This window comes from Orycteropus afer, unplaced genomic scaffold (assembly GCF_000298275.1).
Source record: "Orycteropus afer afer isolate SDZICR_OR568_19922 unplaced genomic scaffold, OryAfe1.0 scaffold00021, whole genome shotgun sequence".
NCBI lineage: Eukaryota > Metazoa > Chordata > Mammalia > Tubulidentata > Orycteropodidae > Orycteropus > Orycteropus afer.
The window spans coordinates 19896353-19912016 of NW_006921608.1; the positions used below are offsets into that span (position 1 = coordinate 19896353).

Genomic DNA, 15664 nt, shown 5'->3' on the forward strand with positions numbered 1-15664 from the left:
AGGATCTCCTACATAGATTCCCCTCTCTGAGCAGTTGACAGTGGGTAGCCGGGCACCATTCAGTTCTTCTGGTCTCATAGTCATATAGGCTGAGGATCACCTGGTGTACCAGTCCCTTGGACTAATTGTTTCCATGAGTCTTTGGTTTTCTTCATTCTTCTTTGCTCTGTATGAGGAAAGACCCATTTGATCCCACATAGATCTTAAAAGAGCACAATGTGCAAGGCAGACATTCTTTATCAGTTAAGCTAAACTATTGTTTAGTTTTAAGAAGACTTCAGGGGATATTTTTGTTTTAAAGGTGATTTCAGAGGAATAGTTTGGGGCTTCATTCATCATCAGTGGTTCCAGAAATTCTGAAGTCCATGGGAATTTGAAATTCTATTTGGAAATTTCCCCCTTTTGATCAGGATTCTTTTATACAATCTTTAATCAAAATATTCAGTAATGGTAGTCAGGTACATAAGTTCTTTTGGTCTCATGTCAAAGGAACCAATTGTTCACAGATGCAATTAGCCACGCATTCTTCCTCCCATTCCTGATTATTTTTCTTCTTCTGCTGGTCCAGGTGAATTGTTGTGCCTTGGATGGCAGCTTGCAAGCCTTTAAGACCCCAGGCAATACACAATAAAGTAGGAGGTAGAACAGGAGCAAGAAAAACAATATTAGGCCAATTAACTGGGCTGTGCTGGGAAACCATGACCTTCAACCACTAACCAAGAAATGAAATCCCATGAAATGTTTGGTTGTACAAAAGCAGCCTCTTCAGCTTCTTGAAGAGAACTTAAAATCTTTAAAAAATATGTTTGATTCCATTTTATTAGTTTTTTCTTTTATAATTTGTGTTTCTTGTTTCCTACTTAAGAAATATTTTTCTTACCCAATATCACAAATATTTTTCTTCTAGAAGTATCGTAACCCTTATGGTTGATAATCCATCTCCAATTTTTATGTATAGAGTGAAGTAAGGTTTGAGATTCATTTTTTCCACACCAATTTCCAGTTGTTCCAGCATCACTTCTTGAAAAAACTGTCTTTTCCACTTGAATGAACTTTGTACCATTGTCAAAAATCAGTTGACCATAATGTGTGTGTCTATCTTTGGACTCTATTTTTCCATTATTTGTATGTGTATCCTTACACCAATACAACTGAACACAGAATACATAAAGCCAAAGAAGAAATGATGTTGTAAAAGAGGTGAGCAGAAGATTTCAAAGGGCAGCTTGAGAAGACAAAGTATTATAATGAAATGTGCAAAGAGCTGGAGTTAGGAAACCAAAAGGAAAGAACACCCTCAGCATTTCTCAAGCTGAAAGAACTGAAGAAAAAATTCAAGCCACGAGTTGCAATATTGAAGGATACTATGGGCAAAATACCAGCCACTCCTCGGAAGGAAGGTTGGGCAATCCTATTTCCATAGTGATACTGCCTCGGAAACCCAAGGAGGGGTCACTATGAGTCGGGGCCGACTCGACGGCAAATAACAACAACAACAACATGGGCAAAATATTGAATGATGCAGGAAACATCAAAACAAGATAGTAGGAATATAAAGAGTCACTGTACCAAAAAGAACTGGTCAACATTCAACTATTTTAAATCAAGAGCTAATGGTACTGAAGGAAGAACTCCAAGCTGCACTGAAGTCATCGGTGAAGAACTAAGCTTCAGGAATTGATGGGATATCAATTGAAATGTTTCAACATAAGGATGCAGCACTGGAGGTACTCACTCGCCTATGCCAAGAAATTCGGCAGACAGCTACCTGGCCAACCAACTGGAAGAAATCCATATTTGTGCCCATTCCAAAGAAAGGCGATCCAACAGAATGAGGACATTATCAAACAATATTATTAATGTCACATGCAAGTAAAATTTGGCTGAAAATAATTCTAAAATGGTTGCAGTGGTACATAGACAGGGAACAGCCAGAAATTCAAGCTGCATTCAGAAGAAGATGTAGAAAAAGGGATAACACTGCTGATGTCAGATGGGTCTTGGCTAAAAGTAGAAAATACTAGAAAGATGTTTACCTTTGTTTCATTGACTGTGGAAAAGCATTCAACTGTGTGGATCATAACAAGTTATGGATAACATTGCAAAGAACAGGATTTCCAGAACACTTAATTGTTCTCATGCAGAACCTGTAAGTAGGGCAAAAGGCAGTCATTCAAACAGAACAAGGGAGATACCATGTGGTTTAAAATCAGGAAAGGAGTGTGATAGGGTTTTATCCTTTGCAAATAATCCAATAATCTGAACTACAGGAAGAAGAACATGGGATCAGGATTAGAGGAAGACTCATTAACAATGTGGGATATGCAGATGACACAACTTATTGAAAGCAAAGAGGACTTGAAACACTTGCTGATGAAGATCAAAGGCAGCCTTCAGTATGGATTGTTGTTGTTGTTGCTACGTGCCGTTGAGTCGGACCCGACTCATAGCGACCCCTCTACACCTCAGCATGAAACAAAAATCCTCCCAACTGGAAAAATAAGCAAAATCATGACAAATGGAGAAAATATTGAAGTTGTCAAGGATTTCAATTTACTTGGAACCACAAACAATGCCCACTGAAGCAGCAGTCAAGAAATCAAATGATGTATTATTGCTTTGGGCAAATCTGCTGCAAAAGACCTTTTTAAAGTCTTCAAAAGCAAAGATGTCAGTTTGAGGACTAAGGTGAGCCTGACCCAAGCCATGGTATTTTCAGTCACCTTCTAGGCACATGAAAGCTGGTCAACGAATTAGAAAGACTAAAGAAGTATTTATGCCTTTGAATTGTGGTGGTGGCAAAGAATATTGAATATATCATGGGCTGCCAAAAAAATGAACAAATTTGCCTTGGACGAGGCATGGCCAGAATACTCCTTAGAAGTGAAGATGGTGAGACTTTGTCTCATATACTTTAGACATGTTATCAGGAGGGACCAGCCCCTGGAAATGGGTATCATGTTTGGTATATAAAGGGCCAGTGAAAAAGAGAAAAACCCTCAAAGAGATGGATAGACACATGGCTGCAACAATGAGCTGAAATATAGCAACTTATGTAAGGTTGGTGTGGGATTGAGCAGTGTTCTGTTCTGTTGTACATAGGGTCGCTAGGAGTCGAAACTGACTCATTGGCACCTAACAGCAACATACTAGTACCACACTCCCTTGATACGGCTTTTTAGTAAGTCTTGAAATCAGGTACTGTAAGTCATCCAGTATTTTTCTTCTTTTTAAATATTCTTTTGATGCAGCTTGTGAGACAACCTGGTATGGTTAGTATGTAAATATATCTGATATATCCTGCTTAAGGCTACAAAATCATTCAGATTCCTATGAAAATTCCCCCCAAAATTTGAGTAATCTATGTATATCGTTACAAATTTTAAAAGAAAAATAGTGAAAATAAATTTTCCCTCACATGTCTGTCCCTAAGTTCTCCAGTTAGCTCCTTTCCCAAAGGCAGTCATTTTTACCAATTTCTTGTGTATGCTTATAAAATTAACCTATTGGTGTAAAAGCCCACATGTGTCATCAGGTCCTGCTGTGGTCAAGTTGATTTTGAGCTTATAAGACAGATTAGAACTTCCCCATAGGGTTCTAAGGTTGTAAATCCTTCTTCTGTGGAGTGCTTGGTGTCTTAAGCAGCTGAGTGCTTAACCACTGTGCAACCAGTCCCTCTATGTATATGGTAGGTTATATTATTTGTCTAAAATATTTACACTTCCTCTCCATGAGCCTCTCTCTCTAGGGTCCCTTTCTGGTGCCCCTTACCAAAGGGAGAGTAAAATTCCAGCTCTATTTAAGTCAGACTGGGTCCCGTGACTTGCTTTGGAATGAAATGAGAGTCGAAGTGACATATGCCAAGTCTGTGCTTTGAATGACATTGTGTGCTTCCACCATTGGCATTTTTCCCCTGTAATTAAATAAGTATATCCCACAAAGGGTTGTTCCAATGCCTCAAGTGCTAAAATAAAGAACATGTGGAGGAAAGCCACAAGTAACTCAGAGCATGTATGTGTCATACCAAACCCACTGCCGTCAAATTTATTTTGACTCAGAGAGACTGTATAGGACAGACTAGAACTGCCCTGTAGGATCTCCAAGGCCGTAAATCTCTACAGAAGCAGACTGTCTCATCCTCCTTTTGGGAAGGAGCTGGTGGGTTCAAACCATCAGCCTTTTGGTTAGCAGCCAAATGCCTTAACCACAGCGCCACCAGAACTCCGTGTATGTATCATAAAATCAAAACCAAACCCACTGTCATCCAGTCGATTTCAACTCATAGCAACCTCCATTTGGTTTCCAAGGTGATAAACCTTTACAGTAGTAGATTGCCCCATCTTCCTTCTGCGGAGTGGCTGGTGGGTTTGAACCGCTAACCTTCTGGTTAGCAGTCAAATGCCTTAGGCACTATGCCACCAAAGCTCCTTGTATGAAACATAAGTGGGAAAAAGTTTTTTTTTTTTTGTGGTAATTCAATGAAATTGTGAGGTTGATATACTGGCATAGAAGCCCTGGTGGTGCAATGGTTAAGCACTCAGCTACTAACCAAAAGGTTGGCAGTTGGAACCCACCCAGCAGTTCCACCAGGCTAAAAGACCTGGTGATTAGCTGTCATAAAGATTGCAGCTTAGGTCATCCACTTGGAAGGGGATCTATGTAGGAGATACTTGATAGAGAGGAAGAACAATGTGGAACAAAACTCAAAATCATTTGGAGGGGAAAAAAAAAGGGAGGGGGACCAGGTTTGCTGGTCCGGTAGAGCCTGGTGGAACCACTGAGACTATGGCCCCTAACTGCCCTTCAGGTCTGGAATTGAACCCACACCTGTGTTGTCGAGCCAAACAAAATACAGGCATATGAGTTAAACATTTACCTCAAATAGATACACTTCTTGGAGAGAACAATCATGGGAGAAAGAAGGGCTACTTATGCACAGGGAGACAGCTCAGGGGGCAGGAGTGCATGGAGGGATGGACACTGAGAAGAGGTAACTATGGGGAGGAAGTGGGAGGGGAGCTGTTGCATTGTGGTAAACTGTGGTCAATGACATGAGACAAAATATATGTGAACTGCTGTATGGAAAGTGAATTTGCTCTGTAAATCTTCACCCAAATCACACACACACACAAAAAAAAAAAAAAAAGATTGCAGCTTAGGTAACCCATGGATCAGTTCTAACTGTCACGTTGGTTTGTTACAAGTTGAAATCAACTTGACAGCTGTTCTGGTTATCTAGTGCCGCTCTGACAGGAATATACCACAAATGGGATGGCCTTAACAAACAGGAGTTTATTTTCTTACAGTTCGGAGGCTTTAAGTCCGAGTTCAAAGTGCTGGCTCTACGGACTGTGTGAAAGCCTCTTAATCTTGGGCTTCAGCTCTGCCTCCTGCTCCTGGCCCACTGAAGCTGGAAGCTTTTCTTCACTCAGCTGTTGGCTGCTGAGGCTGACAAGCCCAAGGTTGACAAGTAAAAAGGCACACTCTTGATGTTACCAAAGCACACAGCAGGCCATTAATTCAAGTCAATTGAAAGTCCCAAGGTTGGCAGAACACGGCAGGCTGCTGAGCAATGACATGACTAGATGCAGGGTTCAAGTGTGCCATAAGCTAGAAACCATTCCCAAAGCTGCTTCTTACATATAGGAAGCAGACCACATCCCTAAGGCAGTTGCTTAGCTGCTCACAGTAGATTCCGCAATGGAGTTGATTGCTAATCTCATCATGGGGAATCACTGCAACCAGCTGCCCAGCCATTCAACCAGGCCCAGCCAAGCTGACACACAAACTTAATCACCACAATGGCATCTAACACTGACCACATAGTAGCATAGGGAGTCCTTTGGTGGTACAGAGGGTTAATGCTCGGCTATTAACAGAAAAGTTGGTGGTTCAAACCCACCAAGAGGCACCTTGGAAGAAAGGCCTGGTGCTCTTCTTCCACAATGTCACCTCCATGAACACTGTGGAGCATATTTCTACTCTGACATACATGGGGTCACCATAAGCTGAAATGGCTTCTATAGCATATAATGTCCTTTACAAAAATAACATAATATACATACAATTCTACATTTTGCTTTAGCAGTATATCTTAAAGTTAATTCCAAATCCATTTATATCAATTTACTTCATTCTTATTAACAGTTAGAGAGTATTCCATTGTGTAAATTTGCTTGTAGATTCTTCTATTGATGGACATGTTATTGGTTTATAATCTTTTGCTTTAAAAATAATGCTGTAATGTATATCTTGGTAATAATCCTTTGTGCATGTGTCAGAATACATTTAGGAAAATAATTTGTATTAATTAATGAGATAAGGACATGTACATTTAAAAGTCTGATCAATAATGCCAAATTATCTGCAACAAGTTTGCTTCAATTTATTCTCCCACCAGCAATGAATGAACATTAAACATCTTAATTTATGCCAATCTGATAATTGACAAATGGTTTAACTTTGCAGAACTGTTCTTAGAAAGACTAGAAAGCCCAGAGTTGGAGAAGTTGGGGGCATATAATAGAACTACAAGGTCTTTGTGGCTGTAGCTGTGAGACCAAATAGGAAGGTGGTTGTTTGAGATGAGGCTGAAGATGTGGGCAGGGTTTGATTACACAGGAGTTTTTTTGTTAAAATTATTTAGCAACAATTGGAAGCTTTGGACTGGTAAGAAGAGAGATGGAGAAAACAGGGAGGTGGAGGTCATACTTAAGCAGGGAGTGATTTGATTTTATTTGTTGGGAGGCACACCTGAAATTGAAGAAAGAAGTTTGGGCAAAGATATATCCATACCCAGCAAATGCAAAACTAAAGAAAGGCGGGGTAATGGTTTAATATGAGACAAGGTCAAAATAAGTCCAAAAATGTTAAATGAGAACAAGAAGGATATTTTAATGGTAAATGAATGAAACCTCATTGAAATTTTAAGAGATGTGAATAACTGCACATCTAATTACATAACATCAAAATTAGTGAAGCCAAAAGTATAGGAGATATAACAAAAAACAGAGAAATACATTATTAGTAGAAGATTTTATAATGTTTTTTAACCTGTGACAGATAAAGAGGACAAAAAGTAAGTAAGAATATAACTGTAATTAAGAACATAATGTAATTAAAGCTGTAACTGGGGTGGATATATATTGACTATTAAAACAGTAAAAATACACTTTCTTTAATGCTCATGGAACATATCCGCAAATGGCTATATGTTAGGCAAAGAGAAAATCTCAGTAATTGCAAAGAGATAGAAAAGCTTAGACAGGTTCTAATGACACTGTGCGAAAACTGGAATTACAGAACTAAAAATCTACACCACCCAAGCATTTTAAAAAGCTATCTCACACTATGCTTACGTCAAAAAGAAAATAAAAGCTAAGATTACGGACTGCCTTAAAAATAACAACAATAAAAGCATGACATGGTAAATACTGTGATATGCAGTTAAAGGAGGGCTTAGGGGCAAACTGGTAGAGAAATGTATGTAATAATATATAAGACATTATGAACATAAACAAGCATTGATTACAAAAATTAGAAGTACAACAAATATGCCTAAAGCAAGCAGAAGGAAACAATCAGTAAAGATAAAAGCAGAAACTGAAGAATCAAAAATAATACATATGAAAGCAACAGTTGCTGCTCTGAAAGAAACAAACACTGAAGAAGATAAACTGTTAGCTAATAGAACTTGCTTTTGGGAAGAAACCTATGACTGCAGAAGGGAATGGATGGGAGACTCACTTTAAAAATTAATTATTAAATATTTCAGGCATAGTAAAAGGTGCAGAGACTAACATAAGGCACACCTGTGAAACCACTGCCAACCTACAAAATAAAACATTACCAAAGCTTTTGAAGACCCCTTCCTTACTTCTCCTTTGAGCTCTCCACTAACTTGAAATGTTAGTGTATATCCTTCCAATGCATTTATCATTTTATAACATATACAAACCCTTAGAAGTTCTATTTTGCACATTTTTTAAAAACGTGCTGGTCACCTAGTGCTGCTCTGACAGAAATATATCATAAATGGGATGCTTGAACAAACAGGAGTTTCTTCTCTTACAGTTTGGAGGCTTTAAGTCCGAGTTCAAAGTGCCAGTTCTAGGGGCTGGGTGAAAGCCCCTCAACCTTGGGCTTCAGCTCTGCCTCCTGCTCACGGCCCACTGGAGCTAGAGGCTTTTCTTCACTCAGGCAGCTGCTGGCTGCTGAGACTGACAAGCCTGAGGTTGATGAGTAAAAGGGCACAGTCTTGATGTTACCAAACCACATGGCAGGTCATTAATTCAAGTCCATTGAAAGTCCCCAAGGTCGGCAGAGAGAGCATGGCAGGCTGCTGAACGACGACACAGCTACATGCAGAGTTCAAGTGTGCCATAGATTCCCAAAGCTACTGCTTATATACAGGAAGCAGACCACATCCCTAAAGCAGCTACTCAGCTGCTCCAATACATTCTGCCATGGAGTTAATTACCAATCTTACCATGGGGAATACTACATCCAGCTGCCCAGCCACTCAACCAGGCCCAGCCAAGTTAACACACAAACTTAACTACTACAACTATATAGATGTTATTTTACACTACATATTTTTCAGCCTGTGCTAGTGTATCCCCATTGTTGAGATTATCCATGTTAGTAGATACAGCACTAGTTCATTCTTTCCAACTGCTGTTAGGTTAGATGCTATCGAGTCTGCTCTGACAAGTAGTGACCCTACATGCAACAGAACAAGTTACTACGTGGTCCTGCACCATCCTCACAATCCTTTGCTATTCTTGAACCCATCGTTGCAGCCACTGTGTCACTCTATCTCCTTCAGGGTCTACCCCTTTTTTGCTGACCCTTTACCAGGCATGATATCCTTCTTCTGGGTCTGGCCCCTTCCAACAACAGGACTAGAGATGAAGTCTGGACATTCTCACTTCTCAGGAGCATTCTGGCTTCACTTGCAACTGCTACATACTAAAAATACACCACAGTTTACTTTTCACTTCTTCCATTAATAAGTTTCCAGCTTTTTTGCAACTATAAATTGTTGCTATAAACATTTTTATATCTGTAGGTATTTCTTTGGGTACATGTGCAAGGATTTTGCAGGAGTTGGGTAGCCACGTTTACTTTGGCTAGATATTTACAAATAGTTGCCCCTAACCCTTGTGCCAATTCATCATACTACCAAGTAGCTGTATATAGTTTCAGCTGCTCCACAAGCGCAACACTTGGCAGGGAGACTGATTTTCCACTATACACCCTTTTAATTGTTCCTAGCATTTCATGTTATACAGTGTCTTGAATGTTATCTCAATCCTCGCAACAAGCTTGTGGGTTAGGTATTCTCATTCTTAGTTTACAGATAAAAAAAATCAAAGGATCTCTTCGCTTTCTGGGAGTTCTAGTAGCGTAGTGCCTAAGGCACTTGACTGCTAACCAGAAAGCTGGCGGTTCAAACCCACCAGCCACTCCTCGGAAGGAAGGTTGGGCAATCTACTTCCGTAGTGATCCTGCCTCGGAAACCCAAGGAGGGGGCGCTGTTAGTGGGCCGACTCGAGGGCACATAACAACAACAACAACAGTCAACCTCTTTCACTGCACCTTTTCCTCCAAGTCTTAGAAGGGCTGCTTGCTGGAGGGTATGTAGGTCGAGGTACCTAGAGTTCGTAGCGTTCCTCATCCCTCTACATCCTCTGCAAAGCCTACTTAGCATTCTGTAACGCGGTAGAACAAGGCTTGGACCACTGGAGACCCCGTAGTCAGCTCCTCCTAACCTTGCTCCTCTTGGCTCTCAGAAAGAGCCGCGCTGGTGAAGGCGGGGCGACGACTTCGGCTGTGCGCATTGGGGTAGGGAGAGGTTAGCGGCGCAAGCGCGCCGGACGCCGGAAGTGCTGTCGTTTCTCCCTGTCCTGAGCTGCTGTCGTCCCGGTTGGAGCCCTGCCCCGGAAGTCGTTCCCCTGCCTCCGTCCCGCCGCAAACATGGCGGTGGACTCGGCGATGGAGCTGCTATTTTTAGATACTTTTAAGCACCCAAGCGCTGAGGTAAGATTTCGCGACTTAATTCCCACACTGCTTTACACTTGAGGATCCATACAAAAAAAAAAAAAAAAAACCCGTCAGACATGCCTCGAATTTTCTTCCCGCCATAGTCGCTTTGATTTCTCACATACACCCACCCCCCTTCTCAAACTTAGGTGTTGGCACCACGTCTGAGGATGGGCTGCCGCAGCCCCTTCATTTCCTGACTTAACTTAGGCGCCTGTGTCTTTGGTCGATTTGACTGTTCTGCTCGCGTTCCTTTTTTTTTTTTCCCTTCTTTTTTTGTTTCTTCTTGCCAGCGTTCGGCCCTCAGAAGATCATGGTTCGCCGATTTACCTCAGATGATGTTTGGGAGGGATCTTGGGCAGCGTACTCTGGCACGGTGGTTCCTAGTTAAGACATTTCTGAATCCCTTCTTTAGGTCTTTTACCTAACGGAAATTATGAAGCTCCGTTGTGCTAGGATTGCGGCGTTTTCTGGTTTGTCCTGATTCTTCAATTACTTATCTCTTGGGAAGATCTCACACATTCGTACATGAAATGCTTACATAGAACGTTGCTTGTGTGGAGAATACTTGCAAACGGGAGAATTGAAAGAAATGTAGTCAGACTATCATCTGAAAACACAAATGTATTGATTTTTTTGTGGGGGGGCAGGTGCCTTGGAGTAACTGTTCTGTACCGAACAATTTCGAGCACCCCTGAACGTATGACTTATTTTGCAACGTGTAAGTTGAATATAGCTAGTTAACTAAAGCTTCTTGGAAGCTAGCCACAAATGAACGATGAACAAAGTCCTCAGCGAGATTAAAAAAACTAAACTGACATTTCTTTCAATTTAGAGAACTGTCCTTTATTGGGAGATTTTTTTCTTTTTCTTTTTCTGTCAACAGGATTGTTGCATATCAAGCTCCATGAGGACAGGTATAGTGTCTAGCTTGTTCACAGATGTATCTCCAGTGCCTAGGACATTATCTCACAAAATATAGGTGCTGAATGAAAATGTCTTTAGAAATGTTCTTTCATTTATGAAATTGTGTCATAGTGAATGTATTTTAATGCTTGTCAAAATAAAAAGTTGACAACCTTGATCTATTTTTTTTTTTTTTTTTAATAAATAGCTTACTGGTCTATAAAAATTTAAAGTTTGGGAGCCTTAGGTTAGCGTATCTTACTGATAATGAATTAATTTGTAGGTTCACTTTTCACGTAGGTCCATTAGCTCTGTTGTTCAGTAACTCATTTATCATATGCTGGTTGACAGTTCGAACTCACACATTGACTCTGCAGAAGAAAGACTTGGTGATCTGTTTCTGTAAAGAGTACGGTCAAGAAAACTCTGAGGCAGTTCTACTTTGACCCATGGGGTTGCTATGAATTGGAATCAACTTGACAACACCTGAGAAGAACCTCTTGTTCTTTTATTTATTCTTAGGCAGATGAGAGCATAGGGCAGGGAATAAATACTTTCCTGGGTGTGATTGGGCTTAGTAGAAATCAGATTTGAACTGAGTCTTGGAGAAGTACGGGTTTGTGTGTAGAGAAGGGATCACGGAGAAACATTCCCAGTGTAGGGTCTTTGTGTGTAGAAGCATTGTGTAAAATGTAGTCAGAATTTGAATAGCATTTGTGATCTAAGAATAGGGTGATTAGAAAACAGTGTTAGAGAGTGAAAAATGAAGAGTAGTAGATCTAAAAGTTAGTGAATTTTGTTGTTCATGAAATGTGTGAGAGCTTTCAAGTTTCACAGTTCAAAACAATTCAGTAAGTCTTAAAACATAAAGATACTTAATGAATACTAGTGTTTTGCACTTTACTGACTGCTGTAGGAGACATTAAGGAGCTGTGGTAGCACAGTGTCTAAGGCATTTGACTGCTAACCAGAAGGTTGGTGGTTCAAACCAATCAGCCATTCTGCAGAAGCAAGACTGGGCATTTTACTTAGTAAAGATTTACTGCCTTGGAAACCCAGTGTGGGTCTCCATTAGTTGGAATCGACTCTATGGTAGTGGGCTTGTTTTTTTTTGTTGTTGTTGTTTTTGGTTTTTTAGGGGACATTGAGATAAAGAAAACAATATTTTCAAGGAGTTTATAGGTAAGTATTGCTGTTGTTATGTGCCGTCGAGTTGGCCCCAACTCATAGCGACCCCTCCTTGAGACTTAAAAACATGGAGCCAGTTCTGATTTGTGGCGATTCCATGTGTTACAGGGAAGAACTGTTTTATACGTTTTTGTGGCTGTAATCTTTATGGAAGCAGATGTAAAGGCCTGTCTTCTGAGATGCCGTTGGGTGGATTTGAACTGCCAACCTTTAAGTTCGTAGTTCGTCACAAACAGTTTTGCCACCTAAGGACCAAGTAGTAGAGATTAGATCCACAAAATTATGATTCAAATTAGAATGTGATGAGTACGTAAAGTGGAAGAGTGAGAATTCCTTGGGATTTATTATCTTTGTTTCCAAAATGCCTATTAGCGTTTGACACATACTGCGTTCCAAATCAATATTTATTTAGCTTCCTTTTTGGCGTGCAGAGAATGGCTATGTGATTTCAGAGGAGGGGAGGGGAGATCACTCTTTAATTGACAAGTTCAGGAAAGACTTCATAAAGGTGTTTGGCATTTGTACTTGGTGTTTGGTGGAAGGGTAAATGTTTTACAGTTGTAGATATGAAAGAAGAACATTCTAACAGAATAGTTAGTTTTCTATAAGGTATGGAGAAGGTAGCATTGTGAAGTCACATCTGAATGGCAATTTGAAGTCAGTTCGTGGATCTCTTTGAATGCTCAGCTAAGGAGTATAGATTTTGGTAGGAAGTATGTAGTTTTTGAGCAAATTTTATGATTAGTAAAGTGCATTAAATAGATTAATTGATCATTAATGTCTGAAATACTTTAGAGAAATTATAGATGGCAAAATCAGGAAGGAAAAGAGACCTAATGAAGGCTCAAGTTAGCAGGTAGGTAATGATAATTATTAGCATTTATTGAATGCAATTGTACTAGACACATGCTTTAGTAATTTAAATACATTATTTCTGATCCTTCCATCAAGTTTGAAAGGTAGTTGTTCCCATTTTATAGGTAAGGAAGCTGAGGATAAGAGGTTAGGTGACTTCCCTAAAGTGACATAACTAGATTAAAACACAGCAATGCACATTTTCCTCACTCTGAAGGTGTTCTGTGCTGTTGCAGTGGAACTAAGTAGGTGATAAATGCAAGATGGATTTTGGATATAAAACTGACAGGAGGGCAACTGATTGTGTGTGTGGGGGGGAGAAAAAATCGTTTCAAATGATAGTGTTATAGTTTTAGGGATGAGAGAGAAGTTGTGTGGCCATTGACAGTAATAGAAAATTCAGGAAGTGAGTTTAAAGTGGATTTGAAGGGAACAAGAAAATTTAGTTTTAGGTGTGCATAGTGGTATGTCAGTGGCTTTGCCCTGTAAAAGTTACAAACCTGATTGATAATCATTTATGAAAAATCACCTTGAAGTGAGGGTATAGCTCAAGGAGAGGGAATACAAAGAGAAAAACAAAAAAACTAGCAATTTGTAATCTTGTGGGGAAGGTAGACTTTAAAAAAAAAATTACAGTTTAATTACAGCAAAAAGAATACAATTCAGGCACAGTATAAAGAAGAGACACATAGGGTAAAATCTGGGAGGGCTCCCAATGCAAAGCTTCCGTGTCCCAAAAAGAGGCACTCTTATCTTCTTACGTGCAGGAAGATAGACTTGTATTTAAGTTTTGTACGGGATACAATGGTGATAAATGAATTCCAAATTGTGTTTGTGGTTTGTATGTCACTTTTATTTTTAAATTAAAAAATAACTATATGTAACTTTAGCAAATTTTAAATTTATTATTGAAAATTAAGAAAATACAGAAAAATAAAGGCTTTCACAGTCCCAGTTACAGCTTTCTTTATATTAATATTTTCCAAATCCTCTAGTGAATATGTACATGTTTATACATCCACTTTAATGTACTGATACGTACGTACTGTTTTGTGACTTCATTTTTCACAATGTGCTGTACTTTTCCAGAATAAAATACATCTATCTATCTATATATAATTTTTTAAAGTAAGTTTCATTTGAAAAGTTATCTTTTTTTAATTTAAACTGGGTAATATATATATGAGGTACTCATTCAAGAAGTACAAAAAGATACACAGTAAGAAGTCAATCTGTCTTCTAGCCATCCTTTTTCCTTTCTTAGAAGAAATCACTGTGACCAGTTTCTTATTTATTCTCTCAGAGATATTCTGTACAATATAATTTTTAATGGTTGTATAATATTTCTTTATGGAATAATGCTATTATTTATATACTAAATTCTACATTTAGATTTCTGATTTTCTACAAACAGTAATATGAAATTCTTTCCTCCCCTCACCGCCAAATTGTGGTTTGGGTGAAAGTTTACAGAGCAAATTAGTTTTCCATTCAACAGTTTATATACCTTTTGTTTTATAATGTTGGTTGCAATTTCCTCAATATGATGTGGTATTCGTAAATCTAGATTATTTTATACACCTTTAATCATTCTGGGGAGCTCTGGTGGCATAGTACCTAAGGCATTTGACTGATAACCGGAAGGCTGGTGGTTCAAACCCACCAGCCACTCCTGGGAAGGAAGGTTGGGCAATCTACTTCTGTAGTGATACTGCCTTGGAAACCCAAGGAGGGGTCGCTATGAGTTGGATCCGACTCGACAGCAGTGAGTTTAGTTATTATTATTATTATTATTTTTAATCTTTCTGTAATATTTCTAGAGTGGTATTTCTGGGTTAAAATAAAATTTTAGGGGAGTGACTGAGTCTACAAAATACTACTTCATTTTAAGGTTTTTATTATTATTATTATTTTTTATTGTGATTTGGGTGAAGATTTACAGAGCAAATTCACTTTCCATACAGCACATATACTTTGTCTCATGTCATTGACCACAGTTTACCACAATGCAACAGCTCCCTCCCACCTCCTCCCCATAGTTACCTCTTCCCAGTGTCAATCCCTCCATACACTCCTGCCCCCTGAGCTGTCTCCCTGTGCATAAGCAGCCTTTCTTTCTCCCATGATTGTTTTCTCCAAAGAGTGTATCTACTCGAGGTAAGTGTTCAACTCATATGCCTGTATTTTGTTTGGCTGGAAACCATAGGTGCGGGTTCAGTTCCAGACCTGAAGTCTCAGTGGTTCCACCAGGCTCTATCGGACCAGCAAACCTGGTCGCCTCCTTTTTTTTTTTTTCCTCCAAATGATTTTGAGTTTTGTTCCACATTGTTCTTCCTCTTTATCAAGGGTCTCTTACATACATCCCCTTCCAAGTGGATGACAGTGATAGCCGGGCACCATCTAGTTCTTCTGGTCTCATAGTTGTATAGGCTGCAGATTGGATGGTGTACCAGTCGCTAGGACTAATTATTTCCATGAATTTTGGTTTTCTTCATTATTCTTTGCTCTGGATGAGGAGAGACCCATTGTTACATCTAGATGGCAGCTTGCTACCTTTTAAGATCCCAGTCATTACTCACCAAAGTAGGAGGTGGAACAATGTTTTGTATAGTATGTTATGCCAATTGAGCTTGATGTCCCCTGCGACTATGGTCCCAAGCCCGCAGGTTCA

General features: G+C 39.5%; 1 protein-coding gene across 1 annotated transcript in view; it reads left to right on the forward strand.

The window, feature by feature from the left end:
* The first annotated feature begins 9978 nt into the window (after positions 1–9978).
* Positions 9979–15664, forward strand: part of VIRMA (vir like m6A methyltransferase associated) — a 69212-nt gene continuing 63526 nt past the window's right edge. Inside the window, exon 1 of the mRNA XM_007934869.2 lies at positions 9979–10041. Within this exon, the coding sequence (XP_007933060.1) occupies positions 9979–10041 (63 nt within the window). The remainder of the gene's footprint in view (positions 10042–15664) is intronic.